The sequence below is a fragment of the Brachypodium distachyon genome, chromosome 3 (genome assembly GCF_000005505.3).
Source record: "Brachypodium distachyon strain Bd21 chromosome 3, Brachypodium_distachyon_v3.0, whole genome shotgun sequence".
In the NCBI taxonomy this organism is placed as follows: Eukaryota; Viridiplantae; Streptophyta; class Magnoliopsida; order Poales; family Poaceae; genus Brachypodium; species Brachypodium distachyon.
In genome coordinates this window covers 58,525,267-58,547,566 of record NC_016133.3, presented here as the reverse complement: position 1 = coordinate 58,547,566, position 22,300 = coordinate 58,525,267, and the positions used below count along the sequence as shown (strand labels likewise).

The 22,300-nt window shown below is 43.5% G+C and overlaps 4 protein-coding genes across 6 annotated transcripts; 3 read left to right on the top strand and 1 right to left on the bottom strand.

Moving 5' to 3' along the window:
* Positions 1-1,871: 1,871 nt before the first annotated feature.
* Positions 1,872-5,319, top strand: LOC100840223 (chaperone protein dnaJ 16). The gene is made up of 11 exons (XM_003570625.4): positions 1,872-2,330; positions 2,687-2,810; positions 2,892-2,974; positions 3,086-3,197; positions 3,279-3,383; positions 3,759-3,809; positions 4,039-4,125; positions 4,202-4,310; positions 4,390-4,538; positions 4,624-4,677; positions 4,753-5,319. The coding sequence occupies exons 1-11, from the start codon at positions 2,167-2,169 to the stop codon at positions 5,035-5,037; spliced, it is 1,323 nt and encodes a 440-aa protein (XP_003570673.1). The 5' UTR covers positions 1,872-2,166; the 3' UTR covers positions 5,038-5,319.
* LOC100826671 (peroxidase 31) lies at positions 5,210-7,080 on the bottom strand. Its single transcript, XM_003573064.4, has one exon. The coding sequence runs from the start codon at positions 6,984-6,986 to the stop codon at positions 5,937-5,939; it is 1,050 nt and encodes a 349-aa protein (XP_003573112.1). The 5' UTR covers positions 6,987-7,080; the 3' UTR covers positions 5,210-5,936.
* A 4,148-nt stretch (positions 7,081-11,228) lies between these two features.
* On the top strand, positions 11,229-16,759 carry LOC100826358 (serine/threonine-protein kinase RIO1). Its single transcript, XM_003573063.4, has 11 exons — positions 11,229-11,565; positions 11,775-11,903; positions 12,293-12,385; positions 12,664-12,743; positions 12,830-12,943; positions 13,216-13,289; positions 13,466-13,542; positions 15,110-15,193; positions 15,313-15,405; positions 15,477-15,584; positions 16,063-16,759. Exons 1-11 carry the CDS (start codon positions 11,233-11,235, stop codon positions 16,453-16,455), a joined length of 1,578 nt encoding a protein of 525 aa, XP_003573111.4. The 5' UTR covers positions 11,229-11,232; the 3' UTR covers positions 16,456-16,759.
* Positions 16,760-16,990: 231 nt separating this feature from the next.
* Positions 16,991-22,089, top strand: LOC100826047 (alpha-mannosidase I MNS5). Of its 3 annotated transcripts, none has more exons than XM_014901754.2 (15): positions 16,991-17,285; positions 17,928-17,970; positions 18,066-18,131; positions 18,227-18,288; positions 18,435-18,534; positions 18,658-18,840; positions 19,409-19,457; positions 19,552-19,731; positions 19,949-20,069; positions 20,177-20,258; positions 20,351-20,436; positions 20,560-20,660; positions 21,063-21,204; positions 21,324-21,526; positions 21,622-21,764. In XM_014901754.2, the coding sequence occupies exons 1-15, from the start codon at positions 17,125-17,127 to the stop codon at positions 21,627-21,629; spliced, it is 1,587 nt and encodes a 528-aa protein (XP_014757240.1). In that variant the 5' UTR covers positions 16,991-17,124; the 3' UTR covers positions 21,630-21,764. The 3 variants fall into 3 exon arrangements, with proteins under 3 accessions (XP_014757240.1, XP_003573110.1, XP_024317540.1); XM_003573062.4 differs by having other exon boundaries at positions 16,998-17,285; positions 21,324-21,474; positions 21,622-22,089; XM_024461772.1 differs by lacking the exon at positions 16,991-17,285 and adding an exon at positions 17,446-17,465 and having other exon boundaries at positions 21,324-21,474; positions 21,622-22,089.
* The last annotated feature ends 211 nt before the right edge of the window (positions 22,090-22,300 follow it).

The following is a 22,300-nucleotide window of genomic DNA, read 5'->3' as shown; positions in this document are numbered from 1 at the left end:
CATTCGTCGTATCGTGTGAATCGTGAAATCTAAGAGCATCTTCACTCCCCCCCTATATTTCATCCCATACATGGCCATGTGGGGAGACGCCGGCATAACAATTTGTTTGGGGTGAAACCGGCATCCAGCCGCACCCTCAAACATCGCCCTCCCAAATTTGGTTTGTCTCACTGATGATAGTGATGGCCCGCGCTGCTTTTCAGCTTCAGCCGGCGCTCCCGCTAGCCCCCCCGTGAGTAGGGAGTGGATTGGAGGCGCCGGTTAAATTCTTGGGCAACGCCGGCTACTTTTTGTATTTAGGAGAGTGGACTGGGTGGATTTTTCAGCGCCAGCGCCCCCATTTAACGTTTGAGGAGCCTTTAGAGGGCCCGGCTGGAAATGCTCTAACTGTATTATATGTGACTTTTCAACCAGAACCACCATCTTTGCTTTCGATCAACTGAAAAAAATCTACTTCTTCCGTTTCATAATTCTTGTCGAAATATTATGTATCTACACGTTTTTTAGGAATAGATACATCCATTTTTGAGCAAATTTGAGACAAAAATTATGAAAAGAAATGAATACGTACCACGTAGATAAAGACGGGTTTAAACATGCCTCGGTCAACTGACAATATACTCTCTGTAGTCTTTTGCAGGCTGAAGAGGCTAATTTCAGAACAGAAATTGGGCTTCTACATCCAATTTTAAAATAGCAAAACATAATTTGTCCTGTTTGAATTGAGAAAAACCGGCCCGTTAGCCTGCCCAGTACATCCATGGGCTTACACGGGCCGTTTTTTCTTAATTCAAACAGGCCAATTATGTTTTGCTATTTTATGGTGCCGTGGGCTCCTGCTGGATCCGGATATGGTAGCAATCCCATCTCGACTGGCAGCCTGCTAAGAAAAATCTCGACTGGCAGCTGTTAGCCCTAAAATAATAATCTGGCAGCTGTTAGGCTTTTACGTGCACGGGAGGTGTCATTCAAACAATCTCTTCTATTTTGCCATTTGGTGTTAAATTTTAGGCTGGTATAACTCCTGAGCTGGAGACATCATCCTGATCTGGAGTAATTAAACAGTACTAGTGGTCATTCTTTGCTGCCAAGTGCAAACTATAATCAGCATCTGTACATGCGAGGCCGACAGGGAAGAAGAAGATGCAGCAGCCTTGCTGGTTGCAGGGCCATCAGTGATGTCAATCATTGAAGATCTGTTGTTGCTGTTCAGTCCATTTGGTCGGACTACTAATTAACTAATTAATCCGACAATTTCCACAGGTAAGCAACGGGCCCTTTGGGGATTCCTGGATACACCCTGCTGCTACAGTTGGCTGGTGGTCCTCTTGAATTATCCGTGCGACCATTGGTTCGCATCAATCTGACGCTGCTGTGAACTTGTTTATGCTTGTTTGGAATATCCGCTTGGGAAACTCAGCTTTGTTGTTGTCCATTGGTCTAGAGGTAACCGCCCTTTTTGTTTTTAGAAGAGACAATTTTGTAAGCCGTACATGACATAATTGCTTGGGGTGTTGAGCATGGTGTATCAACGAAAGAGATAGATGCAGTGTGTGCACTCATACAGTTCTACTGCTAACATTCGTTCAGTCAAATGATTTGATACTAGGATGCAGGCTGTCACAACTCACAATTTCCCCTGGTCCGACCGCCGGATGTCAACGGATGATTCCATACTCTATCACTTACAGGCGGGCCCCCCTACCCGTGGGCCCAGACTACGTTCGAACCTCGAGGGCGGCCGAGACGGCGAGACCCAGGAGTAGACGGCGACACGGCAACGCGTTACGGTCTCACTGCCATGCGGGCCCGACCTGTCGGAGCCTAAATAATTCGTCTCTGTGCCAAAGCTCCCTCCTCGCGGTCTCCCCTCTGCCGTTTCGTCGGCATCCGTGCTCTATCATCTCCTTTCCATCCTCTTCTCGCCCCAAATTAGCAGAGAAGCCGCCCGCCCGCGCCTGGAGCTCGCGCCGCCCGCTCGCTCGCCTCCCTCCGCTGAGCTAGAGGCTGCCCCACCGACGCCGTATCCGACGCCGCCGGGGGCGGGTGGTCGGCGTGACCGCCGCGCTCCTCGCCGTGAGCTGTAAGATCTGAGCTAGCTGCTGCTGTGTAGGGTCTTGCAGGGTTAGGGTTACCTGGTTTGGTTGGGTGCTGAGGCGGGCGTCCATGGGCGGGTCCAAGTTTGGGTCGTTCAAGTCGGAGAATAAGGGGGACTCGGCGGCGGTCGGGGCGGTGGTGGCGCAGAGGAGGGACCCGTACGAGGTGCTGGGGGTGGGCCGCAATGCTACGGAGCAGGAGATCAAGAGCGCCTTCCGCCGCATGGCCCTCAAGTAAGTAAAACCTCTCGGATTTGGGCATGTCTCTTGCTGTTGTTGGTGTGCTCAGGAGCCAGGAGGATAGGATTTTCCTTAACTTTCTGTGGAGTAGAACGCAATTCATATCAATATTTCCTCGTGGTATACGGGTGTGGAACATTTTCTAATTTTGAATTAATTTACCACTTCTCGCATCAACAGGCAAATCAAAAATATAAAATGAAATCGAGCCTTTTGAATCGTGTATTTGACTGAAAACACCCAACCTGGACAATCTATAATTCAGTAGCTCGGCTAGTTTGTTTAGTAATAGTTCTTTGCTGATGGGCCAAAATACAGCGGAGTAATATCTGGAAATATTTGTCCTGCAGATACCATCCTGATAAGAATGCAGATGACCCCGTTGCCTCAGAGAAGTTCCAAGAAGCCACATTCTCTTACAACATCCTGTCAGATCCAGATAAAAGGCGTCAATACGATACCTCGGGATTCGAGGTGATCTATGGCATGATTTGAGTAGTGTGTGTTCATTGTTTCTCATCTGACTAATGCTGTTGTTGCCAACTTGCCATTCAGGCCATCGAAGCAGATAGCCATGAACTGGAGCTGGACCTATCAAGTCTCAATACTGTAAATACAATGTTTGCTGCTCTGTTTAGGTATCTTAAGGATATCACTGTTTTATTCTATAATATTTGTCTGGTATGAAATTTTTTTTAAATTTTTTTGTCTGGTTATGAAGTTATGTAATGATAGTCATGTTTGTGTAGCAAGCTAGGAGTACCAATCAAGACCACTGTTTCAGCAACAGTTTTAGAGGAGGCATTGAATGGCTCAATTGAGATTTCTCAGCTTCATCTGGGCAAATCTCAATGTAGGAAGGTTGGCAACTACCTCCCATCATTTCTTCTCCGTGCATCTTTTTGTCCAGTAAGTAATATTTTAGATTTTGCATGTTGACAGGTGGAAAAACAATCTGCTCATTTTTATTCAGTGGACATAACAGACGAAGAAGCCAGATTGGGGTTAGTATGTAGAGTACGTTCAACCGCTAAAAGTAAATTCAAGGTTAGTTGCAAACTTGTCTCTAGCATCTGTCTGTCTCTGGCATGATCTTTTGACCACTTAACTACTCCATTATTCTGTTATAGTTATGACATTGCACTTGGACAAGTCAATTCATTTATCTGTTCCTTTCTTGTTAACTTTTGGCATTCTGAATAATAAGATATTTGCTGGTTATATATGTGCACTATTTCTCGAAAAACTTGGATTTTTCTTAGCTATTATGACAAGGCATATGACTAGACATTAATCTTGAGATTATAATAACTCTGAAAAATACTCAAATAAATGAAATACTTTGTATTTGTATTATGCACTTTGAGTTTAGCATATTTTCCGTGCACAAGTTCTTTCTAAGGCAGGTCTTTTCTATTTCAGTTGCTCTATTTTGAACCTGAAGAGAACGGTGGGTTAAGTCTTGCTTTGCAGGTATGTTTAGCCAGCTTATCCTTTTGTTAGCCTGAAACAAAAATCAGTTCCAAGAAGACTCCTTGTATTATGATTTATGACTAGCTTGTCACCTGTCATTCTGTCAAACATGAATGAATTGTCAAAATGTATTATTTGTTTTTTTATGTGAATTCATGTAAATGTCAGATATGTTTGTTAGCACCATCTGAGGTTCAGCTAACAACTAACGCCAATCAGCCTGTTTCAGGAAGATAGCGCAAAGACCGGAAAAGTTACTTCTGCTGGGATGTTTTTTCTTGGCTTTCCAGTGTATCGTTTTGAACAAAACCATTCTGTGAGTAGTAGTATCTTGTTACCTTACCTCGTGTTTGTTTGTGGGTTGCCTCTTTACAAACTCCAATTACTTGCAGGCTGCTGCTGCAAAGGATCCCGATAGTGCATTCTTTAAGAGATTGGATGGCTTTCAACCATGTGAAGTTAATGAGCTGAAAGCAGGGACCCATTATTTTGCTGTTTATGGTATGCCATTTTGTGTTACTTCCACTATATTTATCAACTACAAAAAAGCATTGTCTTAAATAAATAATTGCTTTGTTAGGCGATAATTTCTTCAAAAGTGCAACCTATACCTTAGAGGTTGTATGTGCTAAACCCTTTTCCGATGAAAAGGAGAAGCTCCGAAACGTTGAAGCAAAGATACTTGCAAAACGATCGGAGCTGTCCAAATTTGAGTCCGAATACAGGGAGGTATGCTCTCACCTTTAGCAATTTCTTTACTGAAATGGCCAATGTTGAGTGAAAATGCAGCATCATTAAAAGCTGAAATTGACAGGTTTTAGCAAAGTTCACTGAGATGACCAGCAGATATGCTCAAGAAATGCAGACGGTATGCGTTTTCATGTAACACTTATGCCCATTTTTCTGCTTCTCATCTTGTTCTGACATCATGTTTTCTCTGTAGATTGATGAGCTTCTTAATGAAAGGAATGCAATTCATGCATCCTACACCAACAGCCCAAGTCTACAGCGGAGTTCCAGTGGCGGCAAAGGGAAAACATCCCCAAAAGGGTCCAAAACCGGTGTTGACCAAGCTGTGAAGAAAGGGAAGAAATCAAATGGTCGGTCCATGGAGGCATCGGTAAGCGACGAAGAGGGCCCGAAAAAGGAAAAAAAACCAAAAGAGCGGCTTCGTAGGAAGAAATGGTTCAACGTTCATTTGAAAGTGGACAAGAGGAGACCCTGTTGAGAAATGTAAAGTATTGTATGTGTGTATTATCTTGTTCTGACGATGGCACTCGGGGTATTCACCCTTTCCTGTCTTCTGCTCCTGTTTCTAGGCACTCCCTACAACCTAGTGCTACCAGGAAATAGCAGGGATCTTGTTTTGACCTCCGGAAAGATAAGCCCTCGCTATTATCTTTTCTCCCTTGTGCTGTACCGATTTTTTTCCTGGAAAGTCAGGAACCTCAGAAGTTTTAGAAATGTTGTAAAGATTAATGTATGTGTAGCATTTTTTGGGGTCCCTTAATTACTGATGCTGCACCCATTCATTCGAGGGTTATTGTTGTGTGTATAGAGCTTGAAGACCTGTTAGTAGCATGTAGTGATTCTGAAGACTGCGGCCAGAATCTAATTTCTCATGCTCTTTCAATTTTCTTTTATTTTTTGTTCGAGTCATTCTTGATCTACTACTGGATGGAACAAGACCTGTTCTGGACGGAAAAGTACAGAACACATCGCTTTGCTTGCCCCAAAATAACATGTCCGTTTTCGTCTAAAAATAGTAAACCCCAAGAAAACATGAAGAAGTAAACAAGACACAAGCTGCAAAACAAGAAAAAATGACGTTATATATTCCTAAGAAACAATATGTGAGATGCGATGAAATTAAACCTGATTTAGGGATTAAAAAAACAGACATACAGAATGAATACAAATTAATCGACACTTTTTTCTTGGTTCCCCCGCACACAAATTAAAGAGATTGCTCCATGCACGACGGAACAGGAAAATCAGCTTTGTCACATGCATGCATCATGTACGTACGTACGTACCCGGCCGTCCTCTACGTACGATCGATCAGCTTCGTGCGCGAATCTCAAGCTTGCATGCATGTACAGTACTGTAGGAATGAACTTATGTGGATCAGGCGGCTTCGGCGGCGTCGGCCTTGCCCGTTGGCCCGCTGTTGTAAGCGTCGCAGCGCCTTCTGATCTCCCCATCGGCGCCCGTCTTGACGCCGAAGAGGCTGAGCTTCTCCATGGCCTTGGCGAAGTCCTCGAAAAACACCGTATTATTCCCGGCGTAGCGCTGCACGAAGGGCTTGGTGCGGGCGTCCGACCACAGATCCTGGTCAGTGCTGAGAAGCCCCAACCCACGCTCCAGGTTGACGTAATACTGGTTGTCGAACTTGCCGGGGGTCATGATGTCGTTGAAGGCCGCGATGGTCGGGTCCTTGAGGTAGTCCTTGCAGGCGTCCTGGAGCCCCTTGGCGTACCCGGGGTTCATGCTCGGGTCGAACGGCAGCGGCTTGCCGGCCTTGTCGTGGTAGTTGTAGATCCTGGACGCGAACTCCTGGCAGTGGGAGAATCCCAGCGTGTGCGCCCCGGATAAGGCCACCATTTCCTGGACCGTGAAGTTTTTTGCCAAGAAGAGCTCGATGATGCGGGAGATGGTGAAGTTTGAGTGCGGGAGCTCGATGTCGGGGGCTGTCGGGGAAGACGAGAGCGAGTCCTTGCGGCCTAGAGGGACCGGGAACCTGGGCCCGCCTGTCATTGTGACGAGGACCCCGGATGCCAGGGCGAGGATGTCGGCGCAGGAGACGACGCCCGGGCACTCGAGTTCTAGCGCGAGCTTTGAGCGGACCACCGCGTCGAAGGCGTCGCCGGGGAGAGAGTGGTTGATGTCGGCGTCCTTTTCGGATTTCGCGAAGTGGGTGGGCGCGATGAGGACGGAGGCGTCGCAGCCGGTGACGAAGCAGTCGTGGAAGAAGACCCGGAGGACGCCCGCGGCCGTCGTCGGGTTCTGCATCTGCTTTGATTGGACGACCTCTGCCACGATCCGCTCCGCGCGCGGGCACGTCTGGCTGTAGAAGGTTGGCGATAGCTTGATGGGTGTTGTCGCCGGTGGGCCGCCCGCCGCGGCGCCGGTCAGGGCCGCCGCGGCCAGGAGGAGGAAGAGGGACAGACGGCGCATGGCGAGAGATGCTGCTTATTCCGGCGCAGGGATAGTGCGTGCGTTGCTTGCAATTGGTCGTTGGTGCGTGTGGTTCTGTGGATTGGGTTATTGGATCAAATTGGAACCCGGGCGGCTTCTTCTCCTTCCTGGCGTCAGGCAGGGGCGCGGGTGAATGGGGTCCAAGAAATGCGAGGAGCTGGGGTTGGTGTTTCTTGAAGCCGGTGGTGGGGAGCGAATGGAGGAGAGGCATGCAGAGGCCGGGAGGAACAAGAGGAGACCATCCCGACATACTCCTATATATGCATGCATGGTAGGAGGACGTTGAAACGTGTCCATTGAACGGTCTGTTTCTTGTTTACTACCTTTGGCTCGATCTAGCTAGCTAATTAACCGCGCGCTGTTATAGGTTCGTCGCATACTCTATATCCGGTTCCGGGTTCCATATAGGAGTACTCCATAATTAAACTCCCGGGTGTTAACCATACATGTATTAATTCATGGCTGATTTGCCTAACTCCAGTACTCCATAATTAAACTCCCGGATCGTTTCTGTTTCAGTTCTATGCGGAATGTTTATGCTTGTTTCCGTAAACGTTGTGCGATTGGACTTTTGCTACTGTTTACTGGCTGGAATGTTTATGCTTCCTTCAGTAAACAGTGTGTGATTGGACTTTTGCTACTGGTTCATGACGGGCCTCCTCCATGGAGGATGCAATGTTCTCGAGACTAAGTCTTGCATGGTGTCATTAGAAAATGGGACGTTTGCTCCACTAGTTTAAGAATTCCTTCTCCGTGCTGTCAAAAAAAAAACATCAAGCTAATATGATCCGGTCCAGATATAGAAAGAGTTGAAATCAGGAGTATTTTTTTGGTTAATACAATCAAACGGTCTGGCTCACGGGTTGATGCATTCGACTTCCTATCCATCCGCACCTGATTCGTCTTTCAATTCAAACCATGCAAAATGACGACATTAATCTTTTTTTCTCGCTAGTATACAGCTTGTAATTTTTTCGGTTTGTATAGAGAGTTTGTAACGGTTTCCTTTTATATACTCCCTAATTTTCATGTTGCTTCCGGCATGTCAACGTAACTAGCAACAATGTCGTATGTCGGTTCAATCCAAATTTTGAATCACCTCTCATGCAGAGCGATAGAGCGAGAAGCTCACAGAACTCATTGAACTCAAGCCGACAAGACTCATTCATCTCGTCCCACGAAGTTAGTGTCATTTGTGACCACAACCTTTGCCGCACACCCTGTGATCTCGGAACGTCGGCTTCATAATGCTCATGATAAACATGGCTAAGGTCAACGATGATCGCCAATGGAAGATTGTCAGCATCTCTGAAATATAGGGCGGGCCGTTGACTTAGTTATGGTATTCGAGTCGCCCTTCTATCCGACATATATACTCACTTTTTCCGATAATGCTCATCAATGCCTCGGTGCATAAGAACATCAATAATATGAACGCTACGGTGCCACATTCTCCACCAACACGGAGTAGGTCTTCAGCCGCCTCAGACACTACATCCAAAACGTCGCCAATAAGGACCCCGATCTGAAGTAGGTGAAAGTCACAATCTCATTGAGTAGGTGAGGGCTCTCCTCGATGACAATATTACTACTTACCATTCATATGAGTGAGTCAACATGGTCCATTTATATGTGTATCTAAATCAACTGATTAATTGCTACTATGTTAATCTAAAAAACAAACTGCTACTCTGATGTCTACGTATATGTGTTTATGTGTGTTTATCAGATAAAGACAATCAAGTCTCTGTGTTCCGAGTACGTGTCGAATTCGTTCATATATTAAATATATAAAAGGACCTCAAATTCTCTTTGCGCTAGTTATGCCCTCCAATTTAATTTCAGCCTAAATCCCGTATGTCTTTAAAAAAAAATTGTATCCAATTATTTATTTATGGACTTGGCTGCAATTTAGTAATCACATTTCGAATCCCACTTTGCCAAATGTGCTCGAGTACGCCTCATGTGAGGTGAGGCAGCACCCCTGTTTATAATTGTACAAGAGTACAAGGCCATTGGAAGCATGAAGTGTCATCATCCTAAACATTAGACTACAAATATATGTTCTTTAGAATATTATACTAAAATATCCCCGTCATCTGAATATTTCTTACTTTTCTATGAAGATATTGCACATGTGTTCCATGATAAATATCATAGTTTCTTCTAGGAGCTTCCACGACAAATATCTCAAGTTTCATACAACCCCTCAAACCTTCTAGAATATTTTATTTTCTCATGACACACATTCACTAGATGGTTCCTTGTAAATGTTCTGCTCATCTGATTATCCAAAATATTCTAAACTCTTCTCATTCATTGCTAATAATTCTCATGACAAACATTTACTAGATGGTTCCTTGTAATTAAATTAAAGCCGTCTTGGTGCACATCTATACCAATATATTAAATTGGAGTTGGTGGTGATGGTATGGACGTCGCGATAGGTCTTTTTTATCAAAATTACGAGGGATATGCCACTCCCACACGAGAAAAAAAACGTTTCGCTTAGCTGTTGTCAATCCCTGCAAAAAGAAGGCCTCCCGCATCCGAGCCGTCCGCGGCACCCCCGCGGCAGCATCTCTCCCAGTCGTGCTGACGAGCTCCCCGTGGCACAGCACCGAAGACGTCCCTGGCTCCCTGCAACGCGACATGCCCATCCCTCCCCACGCGGCGGCACGGACGAGCTCCCCGCGGCACAGCGCGGTGACTTTCTTTAGTTTCCTGCAACGCGACATGCCCATGGATCCCTGCCCACGCGGCGCGGCCGAGCTTCCCGGTCCCTGCGACACAGCGCCGGCGACTTCTCAGCAAGAGCCTTCTGTCTTCGCCCATCCTCAGCGCAAGCCCCCTCCTCTCGATCTCCCGCACAACACAAGTGCAAGCTCCCGTCCTCCTCAATCCCCACACGAAACGGATCTCCCAACATGCCCATCGATCCCTCCCCACGCGGCGACACGGACAAGCTTCCCGGTCCGCGCGGCACAGCGCTGGCGACTTCTCAGCAAGAGCCGTCCGTCTTCGTCCATCCTCAGCGCATCTCCCGCACGACACGAGTGCAAGCTTCCGTCCTCATCAGTTCCCACACGAGACGGATCTCCCACACGAGAAAAATTATTCCGCAGCAACGCACGGACACTCTGCTAGTATAAGTAATACAAGATGTTCCTTTGGTGTCACATGTAATGTTGTACAGTTGCAAATTATTTATAACTCAAGCCTAGCCTTCACATCATCATTTGTCTTATCACGTATCAAAGTAGGTGTTTCCATGTAGGCCCCGCCTGGCCGCCACATTCTTCTCATGTTTGTGTGTACATTCAAAGTACTCTCCTGACTCGTTGAATCGGTAGAAATGCAAGAAGAGATGGACGCCAACGAGTTCTATGTCGACGATCAGGCGAGCCAGGGCGAAATTCGAGTCATCCGCCCATGGCCTAGCCTACCTTTTTATGTTTCCGCTGCAAGGCTAATTTGATAGTTAAATCTTTTGGTATTTTAAGCTAAACAATGCATGTACGGAATGTTGCGATACTAGTTCTGTTTGTGTGCAGTTGAATATTTATCATGTGAGTACCGCATGTATGCACAAAATGGGTATTCCAGTCTAAGGCCGGATACCCACAAACAATCGTCTTGCCAGCTGTGTTTTAAAACCTCTTTCCACCTAGTATATTAATACTATTTTCTCCGTTTCTAAATACTTGTCATGATTTTAATGCAAAATTTTACATTGGCATGAAAATAAAATCTTCAACGTACGCCCACGTGCATCTAACGGCCCACATCGACTCCCTTTTAGACCACTTTGGTCCAAAGCAATTACTTTTCTTTTTCCTTTTGTGATAATTATTTGCACTTCAGTCCATGTGAATTGCATAGTATCCCTTAGTCTCATGTTCTTATGCAGTTTAATACTCAGTTTGTTCAATGAGTTTACTTTTTCATACAATCTCTATAACACGTGTTTTATATTGTAAAAACGTACGTTCACGTCCATACTAACTAAATTTTAGAGACGGGCGTTGCACGTGTACAAATAATTCATGTCAAAACATTAGAAATAATTAACCTACGTCACTTCCATTCCATCCGTGGGCTAAAAGTCCAAGGGAGGTCGAACTTAGCGGGCCGCAGTCTTTGTTGGGCCCTGGTAGCCAATCCACCATAAGTCCATAAGACCCGCGCTGCTTTCTGAAGAAAAAAAAAAACCCTCTACTACTCCATGCCCTCCACGTGCACGAACACAACCATGGCCGCCGCCGCACCGTCGCCATGCTCCCGCTTTGCCGACGCCGAGGAGAAACCACCAGCAGCAGCATCTGTCCAGGAGGAGCAGGATGATGACGAGGAGGATCGGTCCGACTCCGACTCCGACGTCGGCGATGCCCTGGACTGGCTCGACGCCGCGGAGGGCCGTCCTTCCGCAGCCTTCTCGTCTGCATCGGCCGCGCGGAGGCCCAACGCGCACGGCGGCGTCCTCTCCCGCAACACCCTCCAGCCGCTCTCCAACCGCACCCAGAAGCTCGCCTCGCGCTGCCGCGCCGACCCCTTGGAGGTATGTTATGTACGCTCATCCAATTCCGCAGTACCTTGGGTACGAGTCAAAATTTTGGGGTCTAAAATACACTCTAGTTTACAACAGATTGGAATTTGGAACGAACCACCTGTGTGTGTTCTGCTCCTGCGGGCATGCTTTGTTCATCTGCGTCCTGTAGCATCTTGTGCTGAATATTTGATGCTGTGCGTGCGTTTCCAATGGTTCAGGAGTGGGAAGGTAGACCGGACGTGGGGATGTCGAATTCAGTGACGACCGCGATCAGGGATTGCATAAGAGATTCTGCAATTGGGAAAACACGCAACACCGGGAAGGCTGATCGTGCTACAGTTGAACAGGTTTCTACATTTTTCTTTGTTGGGTGATGCTCATTGCTCATTGCATTATCTGCTTTGGAATCAAACCTTTGCACTTGTGGGTTCCCGTAGCAAATTAAGCATGAACTCTGTTCCCCTGTCACCCCTTTTGCTCTCCTGTCAAATTCTCATTCGGTCATTCCTGCTCCTGTTTCACCTCCTGGTTCTTACCTCGTTGTATGCCTTCACAGAACTTCCAGTGGTTATAGGCAGGGCATGTTTGTTCCTTTTTCCACGTAGAGTTTATGATCAACTCGAAGAGAGAGAACACGTTTTAACTGTACCTTGTGAATAATATTTCAGTGAAGTAGTTTTCTGAATACTAGACATTTTTTGTTCAAGATTTTTAACGTACATTTTTTGTTATGCAGGCTATTGACCCAAGGACACGCATGGTTTTGTTTAAGATGTTAAATCGCGGTGTTTTTTATAATATAAATGGTTGTATTTCTACGGGAAAAGAGGTAACTTGTAACTTTCAAGATGCAGTGCATATCTTATTGGCATGGCTTCCTCTATTTGCCAATTTCACTTCATATGCGGATTAAACAACATTTTCGGAACATTATATGGAAATTCGGAGCTACTTTAGGTCTTGACAGAAGGAAATAGAGAATGCATCCTGAGCAGCAAGTTGCAATTTTTTATTCACCATTATGTATAGGGATTATTTTGTATTTCTACAACAGAGTAATTGACTCAATATTAACTGCGGCAGTTGATTCGTCTTTTTCCAATGCAGGCAAATGTATATCATGCAACAAAGACAGATGGCCAGGAGTTTGCAATCAAAGTCTATAAAACTTCTGTACTTGTTTTTAAGTAAGTCTTGGATCTCCATAGTTGTAAAATTATTTTGATTCTAAAAAGTTTGCATGTGAACAAACTACATTATTGTCTTGTTGCAGGGATAGAGACCGATATGTTCAGGGAGACTATCGTTTCAGACATGGTTACTGCAAGCATAACCCTCGGAAAATGGTAAAGACCTGGGCTGAAAAGGAAATGCGAAATCTTTTTCGGTGAGGACTTTTCTGCCGTGGCATGCTTTATTCATGCTTGCTTTGTTGTAATTTGGCAAGATTTTTCTTTCAGTGCGATTCTTTTGTTGAACTGGATTTAAAGGGGATGCATTTGGAAACATTAGCTATATTTGCTGTCTTTGATTTTATTCTGACTCTCAGTCGATCAAATTTCTATCCTCCTTTCTCTTGTTCTGTAAATCTTAAATGCTTTCAGTTAGTCACATAGAAAATTCAGGTAAGTTATAATATTTGAGTTTACCCTTGTTCAGAGTTAAAGAAGCTGGAATTCGATGCCCATCGCCGTCGCACTTGAGGCTTCATGTTTTGGTGATGGAGTTTATAGGTAAAATTAATGATATCGTTGGTCAGTTGGATGCTTATCAATTTTCTCCGATAACAATGCTATATCACTACCTAATTATTGTTTAAGAACATACACCTTGCTTGGAGAATATCACAGAAGAATACTTTCAACGGTATTATCAATACATGTAACAAATTGATTTGATCCTCCTTCAGGAAAAGGAGGTCGGGCTGCTCCTCATCTTAAGGATGCTGCCTTATCGGATGACAAGTTGCGCAAAAGTTACTTTGAGGTACATGACATATGGAAAACCTAACAGGCTAACATTTGCGCTTTATATTTACCATATTAGGTAGCTCTGTCATGCTTTATCTGTCGAAAAGTGGACGTAAACTTTGCTTTGCACTACATGATTATAGATGTTAAAGTATCTAGCAGCTCAGTCAAATGTCTTGTAAATTTTAGGTCATTGTGGATGTCATGCATGCAACCCAGATCATCATGATCTTGGGTTGCATGCATGACATCCACAATGATAATGTTGGCAAGATGGAGATGTACCTTGCTGAGGCCTGTATTACATTTTCTACTTAATGGCCTGGCTGGTATTAATTGTGTGTTATGCAGCATAGGTGTTCACATCCTGCCATTTAGAAAGGATAATTTGTACTAGGGTGGGCATTCGGTTTAACCGGAACGGTTCGGCTCCGGTTTTTTCTGAAATTTCGGTTTTTGCAAAACCATAACCGATCGGTTTAAAGCAAAATCACAAACCGAAATTTTTCAGAACCGAAAATTCGGTTCGGTTCTCGGTTCTAACCGAAAAGAACCGATCCATGCCTCCAGAAAGATGCCCTCGCGCAGCAGCCCTCGGTTATTCTGGACGTCGGTGCTTGCAAGCGGCACACGGCGGCCAACTGGCGGCTGGGCATCAACAAACCGGGAGAGAAAGGGATTTAGGAGAGAGAGAGAATGGGAGCCGGGCAGCGTGGCGGTGCCGACTGACGGCGTACCTGGCGGCTAGGGTATTTGCACGAGCAGGAGCAGGAGCAGGGAGAGAACGGGAACCGGGAGCCTCCGGGACGATCGATTGGGTCATGGGACGAGGAATCGGGAGCGAGGCCTTTACTGTTCAGATGTTGGTGGGCTATTGGGCTGAGTGGGTCAGGCGGAGGTAAGGGAACGTGGGATTGGTTGTGAGTTTTTTTGGTTTATTCGGTTAGCTCGGTTAACCGAGGGTTAAAACGAATTGCCCGAAACTAATTCGGTTTTTCAAAATCAGGAACCGAATTTGCACTGAAATTATTGGTTTTCGGTTTAAACGGTTTCGGTTCCGGTTAATTCGGTTCGGGTGTTCGGTTAAAATGCCCACCCCAGTGTACCATGGCACGTCCATGTAATTAATAACAATAATCATGCGTTAATGTGACAACAAAGGATGCCTCTGCCTATGTTTTGTCCAGTTCGTAAAAACGAAACGAAAATCTTATTTTTATGGTTGAAAAATATTGTCAATAAAGGTATCAGTAAGTAGTGACATGAGTCTGGGAAGGCCTCTAGTATCATCATTGTCCACATAATTTTTATGGGGAAGTTGTTGTTTGAATCTAATTATTATAATGCCCATTTACATTACTACATGCTATCATGCGAAATATATGGGATGGACTGCGATATTTGTCCATACCTTTGGATAACATTTTCTGTTTACCATCAAATATTTTACAAAAGTTCAGCTAAATATGTTCTTATCTATAGAAGAGTGGAGACAATAAGGAACCACTCAACACCCAAGTATTGAATTTTTGGTACGTGTAATGCATCATTTTTGCCATATATTTACTGCAACTTCTTTTCAGATAATTACGACGATGAGGACACTCTACCAAAAGTGCAAGCTTGTCCATGGTGATTTGAGTGAATATAACATTCTTTATTTTGAGGTAGTTGAACACTTTTAATTAAGACTTTTTCAGACCATAAATTTCCCAGATAATTGGTTTCATTCAATGTTCTTAATTGTGTTATTTGTGGAGAAAATCCTTATGTGCTTGTTGTGCAGGGACACTTGTACATCATTGATGTTTCACAATCTGTCGACCTCGATCATCCTTCAGCATTGGTCTTCTTGAAGGAAGATTGCCTGCATGTTACTGTGAGTATAAGTTATCTATATCAGACATGGAAAACTTGTGGTATTCAATATGTGTGTATTACTGTTTGCAGGACTTCTTTGAAAGACGAGGTGTCACTGTCATGACAGTATCAAAGCTATTTAATTTCGTGGTTGATCAAAACATTGCTGATGAAGATGTTGATGATTACCTGGAAAAGGTATGTCTTTATGTTTCTTTTCAATAGTTACATTACATTATAATCATCGCTATCTACGTGTTACCATGCTCTTGCTCGGGCAGAAGATCCGACAGGTTAACACAGTCTCGGTGCAGGTAGAAATAAGATTAATGATATCATTTATGCAGCTTTGACAGAACTATTTTACAACAGCGAGCATCTTTTGTGACAGACCCTTATTTCTGAAACATATTTTTATTTACTAAATATGTTTTCCTCTCATCGATCACCAATGATGCTAATGTAAAACATGCTACTTTTATATGCTTCAAGGTATTGAAATTACTTTCTTTGTAACTGATGTTAGCACCATTTATCATGTTGGTTCTACATATTGGGTTCAGGGTATAGGATGCGATCTCTCCCAGACCTCTTAGTAACTATCTTGTGTTTATTCTGTCTCTCTAATGTTTGTACTTGCTGGTCTAACTCTTGTGTACTTGCTCCCATTGCATAGACATTGGATTACATGAAGCAATGCGAGGCAGATATTGTCAACATGTCAATGATGCAACGCCCATCCTTTGTTTATGAACCAACAGCAGATGAACTTTATGACCAACCGCTGTTAGGATTTGTGCGTACTAAAAAGAAGCCTGCTAAAAAACAGCAAGAACGATCGGCACAAAATATAGTAGAAGAACCCCTGAATATACTGGAAGAACCCCTGGATATACTGGAAGAATCCCTGGATATACTGGAAGAACCCTTGGAGAACAAGGAAAGTAAGGCTGCTCGGAAGGAACACAAGAAGAAAGTGAAGGAAGAAAAGAGGGAAATTCGCAAGACAAAGATCCCAAAGGCTGACAAGAAGAGGAAGAAAATGGGGAAAGCCAAGTGCAAGCGGTAGTGGATTACTCCAGGCAATGAGTCCCAGGCAATCAATGATTACAACCAGCGTTCCAGTTAGTTCTTGAATGAAAACACGAGATGGTCTTAACGAGGGAGTTTAGTCTGCAAGGGCCTTGGATTTACATTTCGCTGTACCATTTTTGTCAGTTCTACTTAGAGTATCAGTAGATTAGTTAATCCGCACCTATAAAAGATCTTTTCAGTTGTGAACACCTGATGCGGCCGAAATTATACTGTAACCTATCCCAGATGTTGTTTACGGCTGCTGTTTAATGCTTCATAGTCGGTGCATCTAGTGTCAATGATGGATTTATGCTCTATAGGCTAGTTTTGTTTACGACAGAATTTTCTCAGTTTCAGCCGGGATTGGAATTTTTCAGTTATAAACCGTATAAACAGAAGCACATATTGGCCATTCAAGAGCTAAATTTTGGGGTCTAATATACACGGTTCAAATTTCTTCAAAGATTTATAAGAAACCATTAGAACTAAAATCCTACGTGGCTGACAAGCATGACGCCAGCATCTCTGGTACAACATGTGAAGACCTGTCCGAAAATGGCAGCAGGGGAGAACTATCCATTCTCCATCAAACCAGCACAGATCGACCCGATCCCGATCGGACACCATCAAGCTCGGCCCCCCGTCCCACCACACGAAGCCCCCCATGCGATCTCCTCGGCTGCTCCGCCCCGCGCCGGCGCGGCTCGTTGCCGCCGCGCTTCTCCTAGCGGCTCTCGCCGGAGGCGCCGCCGCCGCCGACATCAGCGGCAGGGATGGGTACGGGCGCGCGAGGAGGCTGCACATGAGGGACAAGGTCGTCGAGATGTGAGTATATATAAATTCCGCCGTCGTAAGCTACACCTTTGTTCGAATCCCATAGCTTTCGAGAACACTCCATTGCGCTGCCGATAAGGATAAGATTTTGGTTGTTCCCGTAGGATGTCAACTCTTTGTTCCCGAAGACTGAAACTGAAAGTCTTCGCCAATTCGCTTAGATGTGATGATGTAAGCTTTGTTCAATTTCTTGAGACCAGTGCCCAGCCTCTGGAGCTCACGCCTGTACATACGTAGTGTTCGAGCCCCTGTGGTCAATGAATCGCTGCATAATCTCTGTGAAAGCTCGAAATCAATTTCAGTTTTGCATCCCGAAATTGAGGTTACCTTGATTTTCTTAGTGCCGACAAAAATCTTTCGCTCCGCGGAGCTTCAACATTATGCTTTCACGCTTAGTGTGTCCCTCTTAAGTTTTCCAAATCAAGGCCTCGTCTGCAGGTGATAAAGCATTCCAGATATCGAGCTCGACAGCTCCATGTATCAAAGCTGATAATTTGCATGTTTTTACTAATATCAAGCTTCCCATCCCACGTTCTGCCTAAATGCAGTGTGCCGTACAACTTGCGTTTGTAGTTCTGTTGGGAGTGTGGAAATGCTTGGGTTCTAGTACTGATTCATTCCCGTTCTTTACAGGTTTTATCATGCCTATGACAACTACATGGCGTATGCATTCCCTGTATGTTCATCAGCTATTCTGAGAATGTTTGAACAAAATTTAGTTCATTTTTTGTGGACAATCTAATGTTTTGTGTGTTCTTGATGCCTTTTCAGCATGATGAATTGAAGCCTCTTACTAAAAGCTTCACTGACTCCCTCAGTGAGCTTGGTAACCTAAATGTATTAATGTATCGACAAATTTCCAATTCCTAATTGAAGTCACAAAAGCTTAAAGATATCATGGCATAATATCATCTTTTTGTTCCTTCTTGTAGCTTGAACATTTGCCACATGATTATAATGGATCAGCGTTGACACTAGTCGAGTCATTATCAAGGTATAATTTATGAAGTTGTAATATTTCTTGTCACTTTGAGATTTACCGTTTGCTGACTAGAATATGAACTACCACATTGTTTCTTCAAAACCACACTTGTATTCATAAGATCGATAGGTAATGCCTCTCTGTTTTGGCTCATGCAGTCTTGTTGTCTTAGGTAACCTCACAGAATTCGAGAGAGGAGTTACCTGGCTTTCAGAAAACCTAACTTTTGATGTTGACGCCCGGGTTAATCTTTTTGAGGTAAAACCCTGATTTGGTCACAACAACAGAACAGTGACATGTTGACCCCATGATTTTAAGCAACACTCATTTTCTCATGCTTTTTTTGCTCACTTTTTCATGCCCTGTTTTCTTCTTATCCAGTGTAACATAAGACTTCTTGGGGGGCTTATTTCTGCTCATATTCTTGCAAAGGACTACATCAGTCAGCGTAAAGATGGAGTATATCAGGACCAATTGCTACATCTTGCTGAAAATTTAGGCAGCCGATTTCTGCCAGCATTCGAGACACCTACTGGATTGCCGTATGCCTGGATCAATCTTAAGGTTCATTACCTTTGACTTTTCTGATCCCAAGCAGTAAGCCGTTACAAGCATGTACATTTGCAGAAAACATATAATACTAAAAGATCCATGCTTGTAAATTAAGTCTAGTATACATATAAGATTGAAGGACTCTTGACATAAAGTCATCAACATAGATTTTTTATGTAAATCCAGGGGTACTTTCAATATATCAAACTGAAAAGGAACGTCTGGATGATGTCGTCGCATTTTTTCTAAAAGTAGACTGTAACATACTCTTACTGTTGGAAGCACCTGTTTCTAATGCTAATTATGCACACTCTTAAGAACGCTTACTTGAGGATGTACCAAAAAAGCACGCTTCCTGCCACGAATAGCAGTCCTACTGTCGTAGTACAGAACATTAGTGCATAATTACTTCTTTTCCCTTCTGGATAACCTGTTTTGTTATTATCTGCAAAACTTTACTTGAGATCATACGTATTCCATAACTTGCTTATATTGCAATCCTGCTAATCAATGACTTGGCATGGCTTGAGCTTATATTTTGTCAATGGATCGTTTTTTATGCTAATACTACTCTTGCCAGTACGGAGTGATAGAGAACGAGACAACTGAAACAAGTACATCAGGATGTGGTGGGTCGCAGAGTACTCTGTTTCCATATTCCTTGGCAAAATTGTTATTCCGTTGGATCTCTTGGATTTAGTTAAGATATATAGAATTTTGCAGGTTCCCTTATCCTTGAAATGGGTGCATTGTCACGTTTGACCGGTGATTCTAGATATGAAGCTGCAGCTCATCGTGCTCTTCGTAAGCTATGGAGCATGAGGAGTTCACTGAATCTCGTAGGCTCAACACTTGATGTTTTGTCGGGCAAGTGGATTGAATATTCGTCAGGCATTGGTGCTGGTACTACTCCTTGTGATCCCATGTGATTTACCGACCTTGTGCTCATGTGATGAGTCCTTATGTTAGCATGTGTGGTTTTTATGGGCCTATAGCATGTCACATCTGTAGCAGCATTGTTGATTTAACAAGTTAAATTTTTATATTTCATTTAATTTTCTGTAATTAGACAATATGTTGTGTTTGAGACTTGTTGGTGATCTTTTCAAAATGTTCGCAGGAGTTGATTCATTTTACGAGTATTTGATTAAGGCATACATTCTTTTCGGAAGTGACGAGTACTGGGATATGTTTCATTCAGCTTACCTTGCGGTGCAGAAGTATTTCCGACATGGCCCATGGTGCACCTTTCTTCATGGCATAACCATTCAAATTATTACATCTCATCCATGTCACTTGTCACTGCAATATGCTTGTACTGAACCGTACTGATCATCTGGCTTGATAGGTATCATGAGGCCGATATCAGGACTGGAGAAGCAACACACTGGCAACTAACCAGCCTGCAGGCCTTCTGGCCTGGTGTTCAGGTTTGTTGCCCCGTACATGGTTGAATTACCACCTTACTGCGGAATATTAATTCTTGTATTGTTTGCGGAATATCATCATCACCGTTCACCAGACACTACTAGGAGACGTTGCTGCTGCAAATCTGTCACATCGTGAATTTTACAATGTATGGCAAAGGTTTGGCGTGCTTCCTGAAAGGTATAAATAAATAAAATTCCTCTTGACTATTTCAAATAAGGTCAGAATGGATGCACAAGAATGTGGCCAAAACTTGCTTATAAAATTGCACTGTTTTATTGATGCATGCTTTGTACTTTGCAGATATCTATTAGACTACGGAATACTGCATCCTACAGAGAAGTACTATCCTTTACGCCCGGAGTTTGCCGAGTCTACGTTTTATCTTTATCAAGCAACGAAAGGTGTGCTCAAGAAGACAACAACAAACCACAAATATATAAATCTTTCACTAATTATGTTTAGATAGATTTCCAACCCCATAGAGGTCATTATAAATTGCTATTTTGCGTTTTATATATACACCCTGTTTCCACATGGGCATGGTCTTCCACGTGCAACTTTGATTTTTCTTTTATATAAATCATGTTGTTTAAATAAATAGTATAAATTTGTAATACTCATTTTCTTTTTCTTTAAAAGCTAATGACACCTTTTCCACTGGACCATCCTGAATAGTTTTTTCTGAACGAATATGGTTCAATATATATTTCCATTGAAGAGACCGCTGGCTACTACAGAAGTCATCACAGTACTACTTTTTCCTTTCTCCATTCCCATATCGCTAACACATAACAATCTTATAGATCCTTGGTACCTAGAAGTGGGCGAAGCTATTATAGGGTCACTTAATTACTATACTAAAGTGGAAGGGGGGTTTGCTAGTATCAGAGATGTTTCAACAATGAAACAAGAAGATCATCAACACAGCTTCTTTCTTTCAGAAACGTAAGCGTCAATCTTCATTCCTACTATTTCTTTAAAGAAAGAAAATCACTTGGTAGCACAAACAGTTGACGTGATAAATTTAGTCCCTGTTGACATGACAGTTGAAAACTCTTCTGCAGGTGCAAATATCTTTTCCTCCTTTATGATGATTCATTCTTGAGGAAGCAAAACTACATATTTACAACCGAGGGCCACCCCCTTCCTATAAGGAGCACATGGCATGAGAAAATTCCTGCATCGGATGTTCCCAGCAATTGGACATCTGTTAAGGTGTCATCTCTTTTGTCAATGATTCCTAACCATCTTAAATTAGAACTTACAAGTTAGTGAAGCATATGCTGTCCTAGTTCCTATTTGCACGATCGATGATCATACTTGATTTTTACTGGCATAGTAATGATATCTACAATGCTGCAGGATGCTGAGCAACCAATTCGTGTGAGTGCATTGTCATCTCAAGTTTGCCCAGAGACAATTTTCCGGCAGAGCTTTGGGTCCACATGGGAGAGTGCGTGCCATGTACCAGATGTGTTTCCTAACCACAAATGCAGGGCTGATGATGACTGTGGGATAGAGTCAGTATCTTGCAAGAGAAGAACTTGCAGTACTGCTGGCTATTGCGGTTTGTGGCTGGCGGTTTTATAGTCAATTTATCGCAGAGATGTATTTTGCCATTCGGTTCACAGGATGACCAAAATAAGGTCAAAAGCTTGAAAAATATTCTGTTACAGGGTTAGGCCTAACATACATTAGAGCAGCACATAGCAACATGGCATGTAAATTGTACAAATTCACATTTCAAATATTGTCTATAGTGTTTATATTGATGTAGCCTGGCAAAGAAACCAAGGGCGTGGCACATTCTGAAATTCTGCCTTTTATTTAGTTCAATGACGTAGTTCTGTTCCTAAATATAAAGTCTCATCTTTGTCCTAAGATATAGAACAATGTACCAGCATCTACAACTTCCATCATTATACTTCCTCCGTCCCATATTAAGTGCGGAAATATAACATGTATAGACGTTTTTTAGGTAACAGATAGATCCATATTTTGACAAATTTGAGTCACTTAAAATGGAGGGAGTATACATTTT

Bases quoted from the DNA above. Each gene is read 5' to 3' on its own strand.
- LOC100840223 (XM_003570625.4), top strand. From the start codon at position 2,167: ATGGGCGGGTCCAAGTTTGGGTCGTTCAAGTCGGAGAATAAGGGGGAC. The intron at 2,331-2,686 runs GTAAGTAAAACC...TTTGTCCTGCAG, and splicing joins TTCCGCCGCATGGCCCTCAA to ATACCATCCTGATAAGAATG. The intron at 4,539-4,623 runs GTATGCTCTCAC...TGAAATTGACAG, and splicing joins TTGAGTCCGAATACAGGGAG to GTTTTAGCAAAGTTCACTGA.
- LOC100826671 (XM_003573064.4), bottom strand. From the start codon at position 6,986: ATGCGCCGTCTGTCCCTCTTCCTCCTCCTGGCCGCGGCGGCCCTGACC.
- LOC100826358 (XM_003573063.4), top strand. From the start codon at position 11,233: ATGCCCTCCACGTGCACGAACACAACCATGGCCGCCGCCGCACCGTCG. The intron at 12,386-12,663 runs GTAACTTGTAAC...TTTCCAATGCAG, and splicing joins GTATTTCTACGGGAAAAGAG to GCAAATGTATATCATGCAAC. The intron at 15,585-16,062 runs GTATGTCTTTAT...CCCATTGCATAG, and splicing joins TTGATGATTACCTGGAAAAG to ACATTGGATTACATGAAGCA.
- LOC100826047 (XM_003573062.4), top strand. From the start codon at position 17,125: ATGCGATCTCCTCGGCTGCTCCGCCCCGCGCCGGCGCGGCTCGTTGCC. The intron at 18,132-18,226 runs GTATTAATGTAT...TCCTTCTTGTAG, and splicing joins GTGAGCTTGGTAACCTAAAT to CTTGAACATTTGCCACATGA. The intron at 19,458-19,551 runs GTGGGTCGCAGA...AGAATTTTGCAG, and splicing joins AACAAGTACATCAGGATGTG to GTTCCCTTATCCTTGAAATG.